Consider the following 10,000-nt stretch of genomic DNA (forward strand, 5'->3'; position numbering starts at 1 on the left):
CTGGCGACACATGAGTGGATATCGCTGTAATTGGCCGTCCCGGCTGTCTTGCGGATCACATGGTGGGTCTATGTTCACGTATAGGATACAGAAACACAGCGTGCTGAGCTGGGATGGCGGTATGGAACTCTGTCGGTCTATGTTTATTTTTTTGCGTGTCTTCTGGGTGAATTGCATTACGTGCGGTGTGAGTGTGTTTCATTCTGTATGTGTGTGCATATGTGTGTGTGTTTCATTCTGTGTGTGTGTGTTTTTGTTTGTGAGAGAGATTATCATTATGTGTGTGTGAGTAAGTGGGTTTCATTCCATGTGTGTGTAAGAGAGAGAGAGAGAAAAAGAGTGGGAGTGAGAGAGATAATCATTGTGTGTGTGTGTGTGTGTGTGTGTATGTGTCTGTGTGTGTGTGTTTTTGTTTCGTTCTGTGTGAGTGTGTGTGTGCGTGTGTGTGTGTGTGTGTTTCATTCTGTGTGTGTGTGCGTGTGGGTGTGTCATTCTGTGTGTGTGTGTGTGTGTGTGTGTGTGTGTGTGTGTGTGTTTATGTTTCGTTCTGTGTGTGTGTGTGTGTGTGTGTGTTTCGTTCTGTGTGTGTGTGTGTGTGTGTGTGTGTGTGGGTGTGTTTCATTCTGTGTGTGTGTGTTTGTGTCTGTGTGTGTGTGTTTGTGTTTCGTTCTGTGTGTGTGTGTGTGTGTGTGTGTGTGTGTGTGTGTGTGTGTGTGTGTGTGTGTGTGTGTGTGTTTCATTCTGTGTGTGTGTGTGTTCTTGGGTGTGTACCTGTGTAAACACTTGCGTGTGGGTGCCTGACCTTTCTCCAGAGCCTCTATCTGCTCCTGGGTGAAGCTGGTTCTGTTCCTCTGCAGCTTCCTCTTCAGCTGCAGCCGGAGCGGGGAGCCTCCTCTCTCCTCCTTCTCCCCTCCTCTCCCCGGCCCTCTCTCGCTGGGCGGCCCGCTGTCCTCGTCCAGCAGGCAGCCGTCCGAGGCTGAGGGGACCCACAAGCACCCCAGTCAGAACCCCATCATCAGAACCCCACCGTAAGAACTCAGCGGTCAGTACCCCCTCACTGTCAGAACGCCGCCGTCAGAACCCCGTCATCCCACCGTCAGAACCCCACCTCTGTCAGAACCCCCTCCCACCTCCGTCAGAACCCAACCACCCCACCCCACCACCCCACCGTCACAACCCCACCTTCAGCAACCCGCCATGCTGCCACTGCTCTGCAACCCCTGGTACCGGCTATATACCGCGATATAACCGCCATAATACAGATGATATACTGCTGTATTACTGCCATATTACAGCGCTATTACTGCTTTATTACCGATACCAATAATCAACACTAAAGCGATCCGATTCCAATCTGATTCAGGACGGACCCCATTCTGGCCTGGACAGGCCACTGCCCATATCCAGATATAGATCCAGATCCTGTTGATGATATCACTGTTTGACGTCCACCAGTTCTTGATGGAATGGTGTGCCACTCGCTTACCACTAGAACGATCAAAGAAACACCTCTAACATCACTAGAGCGTCAGTAACATCATCATTAACATCAATAGAACATCAGTTACATCACCAACATCACCTGAACGTCACCTGAAAATCACTGACATCACTAGAAACAACCGTTAAACAGCACTTGTTTTATATTGATTAATAGAACATCTCTAATATCAGATATCGCAAACTATCACTAGAACATCTTTGTCAGCGTCTCTGTTGACGTGTGTCTCACCCATTAGTCAGGCCCTCCCCAGCACCCCGGTACACTAACCAGTGACCTTTACTCCAGCGGTGCGTTGTATTATGTCTGTTATGGCACCAATAGCACCCATAGCACCCTCCCTGCACCTCTCACCGTCCCAGCACCACGCACCGGTAGCACCCACCTATAGCAACCCTCACCCTCCATGCACCCCTATCAACCCTCACCCTCCATGCACCCATAGCCCCCCCTCTCCCTCCCTGGAGGAGGGTGAGGGGGGGCTATGGGTGAGGAGGGAGCCCTCACTCTGCATGCCTCAACACCGTACCCCTTCACTGAAACATCTCTCACCACGAGAACATCACGATCTCTGTCCCCTTCCCTAGAACATCTCTAACCACGAGAACATCACTATCTCTGTCCCCTTCACTTTGGGATCCAGCGTCACAATCTTTGAGGATGGAATTACAACCAAAAGACATCCATCTATCATCTAGCATACCTAGAACATTATAAGAACATATTTAGCATCACTAGAACATCTCTAGCATATCTAGAACGTCACTCGGACATCCCTAGAACCTTTCTAACATCAGGAGAGCGTCCCTATCTCTATTTACACTGTGATCGAGCATCGCAATCTTTGAGGACAAACTCAAGAAGTACAGCCAAAACACAATAATACACGCATACCCTGATCTCCTTCACAGTCTTAATACAGTGCCACAATATCACTTATCTACAGCAGATCTTATTTAAACAATTTGACAATGCTACTGCTCAGAATCTCTATCTATATCTCTCTATAACAGTCAATTTCTACTGCACAATCTATATTTTTTACTGATTTAAACAGCCCCGCGGTAAAAACCTATTCTGGCAAAATGTAACTGCAACGATTTCGTACAGTCACAGTTTGAGGTCCAAATAGGAGAGCAAATACGATCACCCATTTAATAAAATGTAATATTTAATATCTAATCTAATACATTAATATGTAATCCAATGTATTCTAGTATACAAATCTATATCTAATCTAATATATTATTCTAGATTTTAACTCATCTAATTTAATCTAATATATTATATAATCTGACATCTATTGAATCAAACCTCTGAACCGGTCTATGTTCTAGTCAGACATCTGGTCCAGCCTCTGAACCGGTCTAGGATCTAGTCCGACATCTGGTCCAGCATCTGAACCGGTCTATGATCTAGTCCAACATCTGGTCCAGCATCTGAACCGGTCTAGGATCTAGTCCGACATCTGGTCCAGCCTCTGAACCGGTCTATGATCTAGTCCGACATCTGGTCCAGCATCTGAACCGGTCTAGGATCTAGTCCAACATCTGGTCCAGCATCTGAACCGGTCTAGGATCTAGTCCGACATCTGGTCCAGCCTCTGAACTGGTCTATGATCTAGTCCGACATCTGGTCCAGCCTCTGAACTGGTCTATGATCTAGTCCGACATCTGGTCCAGCCTCTGAACCGGTCTAGGATCTAGTCCGACATCTGGTCCAGCCTATGACCCGGTCTGGGGTGCAGTGTGGGGTTACCTGGGCCGTGGTGGGGACGAAGCGCTGATGGGTCCTGGTACCAGTGGTTGGGTCCAGTCCAGTTGGATCCGTCCTGCAGGTTGATCATGGTCACCTTGTCGTACATCAGAAGCAGCAGAGTCCCACTGCCACCTCTCTCTCTCTCTCTCTCTCTCTCTCTCTCTCTCTCTCTCTCTCTCTCTCTCTCTCTCTCTCTCTCTCTCTCTCTCTCTCTCTCTCTCTCTCTCTCTCTCTCTCTCTCTCTTTCTTTCTGTCACTCTCTCATAGCCTCTCTCTGTCTTTCTCTCTCACTCTTCTGCTACTGTCCTTCCTCTCCTCCTCTGGTCGTTGAAGTGACGGGGAAGAGGAGGTTGGGGGGAGACGAGGTTGGGGGGGAGACGAGGTCGGGGGAGGGATGAGGGCGGGGCGGGGGACACACACAACGCATGAGTTCACACACGGCGCCCATTGTTGTGAATTAGCTTCATAATGACAGACAGACATAGAGTTAGTTATTTATCAGTGTGTGTGTGTGTGTGTGTGTGTGTGTGTGTGTGTGTGTGTGTGTGTGTGTGTGTGTGTGTGTGTGTGTGTGTGTCTGTTTGAGTCTACCAATGAGAGTCATGTTACATTCTAACTCTCTGAAAACATTGCATTTATTATGCTAGCTGTTTCTAGCCAAACACACACACACACACACACACACACACACACACACACACACACACACACACACACACACACACACACACACACACACACACACACACACTTGAAGCGGAAAGCGGTGTGCCTGAGACCACAACTTTGGATCACATGAGCCACAATAACAACAACAACAACAACAGTACTGAAGCCTTGATGGAGACCAGACCCATACCAGAACCTAGACCTGAGAGAGAGAGAGAGAGGAGAGGGTGAGGGAGAGAGAGAGAGAGCAAGAGAGAGAGAGCGAAAGAGAGCGAGAGAGAGAGAAACAGGATGGTGCATCTGCAAAACCCATTGGTCTGCCATCCAGGAGGGAGAGTAAGAAAGTGTGAAAGAGAATGAGAGAGAGGGAGGAGAGGGCATGTGAGAGAGGGGTTGAGAGAGAGAGTGTGGTAGAGAGGAATGGAGGGGGTGGGGAGAGAGAGGGTGGTATAGAGAGGGAGCAAGGGTTAGACAGAGGGGGTTGGAGAGAGAGAGAGAGAGAGAGAGAGAGAGAGAGAGGGTGGTAGAGATGGAGAGAGGGGGTGGAGAGAGAGAGAGAGAGAGAGGGGGGGGGGGGTGGTGGAGGAGAGAGAGCCATGGAGAGGTGACAAAATGAGTCAACATCAGTGTCAGGTCTGAACTTAATGCCAGCGAGAAGAGGAGGATGCTGGGTAAGGAAGGACCAAATAACTGATAATGGAGAAAGAGAGAGAGGAATAAGTGGTTCATTGAATATATCTCATCATTAATTATGTATCAATATGAATATCTGTCTTAAAGGAAGAGATCAGAGTTTTAATCAACTTAAATTGTAGCTTTATTTACCAAAATGTAACATCTTACGTGTCTGTGTGTGTGTGTGTGTCTGTGTGTTATTTTTTTACACAGAGTGTGGTGTTCTGACGCACACAGGATTTCTCTGTGTTCTGTAGAAGATAGAGAAGTGGAAGGAAAGAAGGAGAGAGAAAGTGAGGGAGAGAGAGAGGGAGGGGGGTGAGAGACAAAATAACAGTGAGGGATTGTGGGGGCTGGGTGGTGTGTGATGGAAGATGCCAGTTTGTTTTATTTCCGGTTGGCGAGGTTTTGCTCGCTCTCGCGCTCTCCCCCTCTCCCTCTCTCTCTCTCACACACAACAGGTGATGAATATGGCTGCTGTGATCGCAAATTGTTGTTTTGTTATCTGTTCTGTGGGAAGTGTGTGCTCCTGATGTCTTGAAGTTAGGAGGTCCGGTTTTGTGGGCAGTGGGAGCACAGTCGGTCTTCTCTTGGGAGCCAGCCCTTCTCGATGACCAGGCCGTGTTCACTGAGTCTGTACCTGGTCAAGGATCTCCTTTGTTTTAGGTCAGTCACGCTGGTCAGGTATTCTGCAACTGTGTATCCTCTGTTAGGGACAAGTAGCATGCCGATGTACTCTGATTCATGGTCTCTCTCTCACCCTCTCTCTCTCTCTCACCCTCTCACCCCCCCTCTCTCACCCCCCCCCCCCCCCCCCCCCCCCTCTCTCTCTCTCTCTCTCTCTCTCTCTCTCTCTCTCTCTCTCAAGTAACTCAACACAATGCAGCCAAACCAAGAGTACCTAAGCCCACATCGGGTCCCAACCAAGAACTACTCAGAACAGAAGGAGATATCAGCCTAGGTGACACATCTGGCTCAGCCTCCAAGAAACTCATTCATACTTCATAAGATGACAGAGTAAATAAGCTGTGAACAATGCTTCTAGTTTCAACAATAAACTCTAGGTTAACATTAACCATTAAACAGAGCAGCAGCTCAAACCTCTTCCCCTCCTATCATACCAACATTAAGGCCTTACTACCAACACACAGAGCATAGGTGAAGTGTGTTCACGGACCCTCACAGACCCTCTCGATCATCTCTCCTTCCAATCACCGTGAAACAATAACAGAATCTATGAATCCAAATGAATTATTTAATCAAGCATTGTGTCGCAAAAAACAGAGTCAGAGGTTGGGGGTAGTGCCTGCATTTTTTTGTATTTTAGTGTGTGTGTGTTAGCGTGTAGTAATACGTACATTCATACTGTACGTGTGTGTGTGTGTGTGTGTTTTTGTGTATGAGTGTGGGTGTGGTTGTGTTTATCTGTGTGCTTGTGGCTGTGTGTGTGTGTGTGTGTGTGTGTGTGTGTGTGTGTGTGTGTGTGTGTGTGTGTGTGTGTGTGTGTGTGTGTGATTCATATAGCCCCAGGGTCTGCTCTTTGGGTCTGGGTAGCCCTCCCATCCTCCCATCTCTTTCTCTCTCACTTCATCCCTTGCTTTTTTTCTGCTGGCGGGGGGGGGGGGGCTTGTTATCACCATAGCAACAATGTCACTACAAATACTCTTCAAGCCGCTAAAGTGAAACAAACTAGTCCATAATAACTGCTGGTTGGAGATCCAGACCCAGAAACCATCTAAACACAAACGATTCCAGGTGAATTTGATCGTCAGTGAAACTCTAACAGATAGACCTCTCTCTCTCTCTCTCTCTCTGTCTCCCCCTCTCTCTCTCTCGTTGAGTAGCCCCAGGGCGCTGCTGCCATGCCCTCCTCCTTCTCCTCTGTCCCTGTCACCTCCCATTCCTCTGTGAGAGCAGACATGGCCGCCGGGGCGAGAGAGAGAGATGGTGGAGAGAGAGAGAGCGAGAGCGAGAGCGAGAGAGAGAGAGAGAGAGAGAGAGAGAGAGAGAGAGAGAGAGACTGTGTCTGAGTTTGCTCACTTTTTCCCTATACAGCGCACTATTGGAGGCATCAACATGTTTCCAGACTCTACCTCCTTCCTTTTGCCCGGAGAGTAGACTAGTGTTTAGGGGAGACCGGCCAAAACAGAGGACTTCACTCATGTTTTCTATAATCTTACTTCTGTAACAGATCAAATATATTGAAAATAATGTTTGACACATTACCGTGTAATAACAAACAAACCACATGACGGTTTGGGGTTCCGTTTACATTAGCCTGCATCACTCAATCTCTCCTCATCACAAAAATTATATAGGCCTATATATATATATATATATATATATATATATATATATATATATATATATATATATATTAGGGATGGGCACGAGAAGTAAATTCCAAACCCGGGTGATCGAAGGAATTCCTCGAGGATCAATCGAGTACTCGTTTAATCGAATCTATTTTTAGAATGCAACGCATCTGCAGCAGGAATAGGAGGTACGGCCACACCAAAAGCGTTACCCGCGTATCACGCGTATAAAATCGGCAATTTTTCCATAGGGAACCATTGGTTTACGCGCGTATGAGACGCGTACACGCGTTACACGCGTATAAGCAACATTTTACTCAGCCGCGAACACACCAAGCGCGTACCTCGCGTACCATGTACACGCGTAACGCAGCTAAAATGTTGCTTGACCATTTTGTGTCAAAAATGGTCAGATACGCGCGTAACGCGCGTAGATGAGACTTCCCAAAACTCCCCCCCCCCCAGCCTGTGGCTGCGCTGGATTTAGGAGTCCGAGGAAGGAAACCCAAACGCCGCCGTGTTTGGGTGGATGATAGAGCTTGGATCGGGTTAGATTAAATAATCTCGGATATAAATAACAATAATCGGGTTAAATAACTTCACATGGTGTGTCTGGTGTGTTTCCAGCATTCGTAGTGTTGATCAGCAGAGAAATAGTCCGCCAAGACGTTGAGGTTGCTTAGCAATCAGAGACTCTGTCCATGCAAGTGAACGGAGCATTCACTCTTCGTCATAACTATCAAACCAAACATCCTTCACATTCACCGAGCGAACCTTATGAAAGTAAAATGCACATTTCTCGCTAGAAATGTTTCCATAAACGCATTTAATGGCGTAACTATGTTACTATTTCCACCCAGAATAAAGAAAGTTGCCGGCCGTGGCTGCCATGGACATGGCTGCGCTGGAGTCCGAGGTAGGAAACCCAAACGCCGCCGTGTTTGGGTGATAGAGTTTAGATCGGGTTAGATTAAATAATCTCGGATATAAATAACAATAATCGGCTTAAATAACTTCACATGGTGTGTCTGGTGTGTTTCCAGCATTCGTAGTGTTGATCAGCAGATATATAGTCCGCCAAGACGTTGAGGTTGCTTAGTAACCAGAGACTCTGTCCATGCAAGTGAACGGAGCGTTCCCTCTTCGTCATAACTATCAAACTAAACATCCTTCACATTCACCGAGCGAACATTATGAAAGTAAAATGCACATTTCTCGCTAAAAATGTTTCCATAAAAGCATTTAATGGCGTAACTATGTTACTATTTCCACACAGAATAAAGAAAGATGTCGGCCGTATGCTTCTGTCCAAGCTCACTACTCTCTGCCAGTGACGTCGGGTCAAGCTCAACGCTGATTGGCTATTGCGGCGCGTATGAGCGTAAAAAGTTCCATTTTTTGAACTCCTCGTACGCGCGTATATGTACGCGCGTATATATATATATATATATATATATATATATATATATACTGTATATATATATACGCGCCTAAAGGCCGATTTATGCTCAGTTACGTAAGCGTAAGCGCAAGCGCAAGAGCCCCTTGCGCGCCCTTGCGCACCCCTTGCGCGACTTCTCACGTCTTGCGTGCGTCGGGCGATTTTTCTAGACTTGCGTCATTTTTTACGTAAGCTTTTACGCGAGCCGCGCAGCCTGCAAGGCTGTGATTGGTCTGCTCGTCTGGTTACTACTTCCTGTCTGGAGTATCACATTTTTCTGTTTTCATACCGCCACCTACCACACGATCTGGCACATAATTATGCGAACCCTTTATGCGAACCCTTCCACAGGGGCAAAGTGCTATTTTGATGCGCGACATCAAACAGCTGATGCGGGATTGTGAGCCATTTTAATGATCTTGTCACCCGATATTCGTTCTATTAGGCCTACTGGCCTTATTTGTTTTAGTGTTAGCCTATTTGAATTAATTACGCAATGTTTTGTGTTCACGTTCTATGTGAAACATAAGTGTGCATGTTCTGTGTGAAACATAAGTTCAGTAGCCTCTTTGAGTGAATGAAATTTGAAAGCGTGAGTGTGTAGTGAATGAAAAATGTGTGCGTGTATGGTGGGACTATTTTCTGTATTTGATAAATAAACCCCTTTTCTCTAATAATGCTGCCTACCATATAATTTATGTGGACATTATGCGCTATAGCTTAAAGCCTTTGGCTATAGGCCTACACTTAAATAATTCATTCATCTGTCAAGGCAGTAGCTGTTGTATAAACATTTTATATGGATATGAATTAATGAGTTTGACGTAAACCAAATTAGGTAGGCTAACTTGTGTAACGATAACTAATGAATCAAAAGTCATGCTTCCAAGTGACCAATGTATATATATTTATTGGTCAGTGCGCATACCCAATCGTAGCACATTGTACTGGTGGGGAAACACGCCAGCATCTGACAAAACATAATCTGCCAGCTGCTCCCTGACAAGGGCCGGTTTTGGTGAGAGTCGGGAAGATATCGGATGACTCGCGAAAGGAGATCATCAAACTTTGGCACATAAACAAACCAACGACTCCCACAGACAAAGACGTCATTCTCGAGGTCGTCTTCAACGAAAAACTTTACTCCACATATTACTCCACCTACTGTTCTGGCGGTAAATTGCTTGGCAACACGCGCAACACGCGCAACCTAAAAGGGAGCATGAATTGCTTTGAGTAAATTTTGCGCAACAACGTAACACCAACGCTGAAGCATGCAGCCGCCTTAACGCGAGTAAAAGGTTGCTTATACGCGTGTAACGCGTATAAGATACGCGGGTAACGCTTTTGGTGTGGCCGTACCTTAAAGGTACGGCCACACCAAAAGCGTTACCGTACCTTAAAGGTACGGCCACACCAAAAGCGTTACCCGCGTATCACGCGTATAAAATCGGCAATTTTTCCATAGGGAACCATTGGTTTACACGCGTATAAGCAACATTTTACTCGCGTTAGGCGCGTATGAGGCGCGTATATATACGCGCGTACGAGGAGTTCAAAAAATTGAACTTTTTACGCTCATACGCGCCGCAATAGCCAATCAGCGTTGAGCTTGACCCGACGTCACTGGCAGAGAGTAGT

General features: G+C 46.6%; 2 protein-coding genes across 2 annotated transcripts in view; one reads left to right on the forward strand and one right to left on the reverse strand.

Moving 5' to 3' along the window:
- The window catches only part of LOC115531200 (paired box protein Pax-6), a 10,420-nt gene extending 6,972 nt beyond the window's left edge, over nt 1-3,448 (reverse strand). Inside the window, exons 1-2 of the mRNA XM_030340330.1 lie at nt 3,260-3,448; nt 803-976 (exon numbers count right to left, since the gene is read on the reverse strand). Coding sequence (XP_030196190.1) covers nt 803-976; nt 3,260-3,365 — 280 coding nt within the window. The 5' untranslated portion in view covers nt 3,366-3,448. The remainder of the gene's footprint in view (nt 1-802; nt 977-3,259) is intronic.
- The window catches only part of LOC115531202 (serine protease 27-like), a 27,438-nt gene that overhangs the window by 11,091 nt on the left and 6,347 nt on the right, over nt 1-10,000 (forward strand). The gene's annotated exons all lie outside the window — the stretch shown is intronic.

Source organism: Gadus morhua, chromosome 18 (assembly GCF_902167405.1).
Source record: "Gadus morhua chromosome 18, gadMor3.0, whole genome shotgun sequence".
Classification (NCBI taxonomy): Eukaryota; Metazoa; Chordata; class Actinopteri; order Gadiformes; family Gadidae; genus Gadus; species Gadus morhua.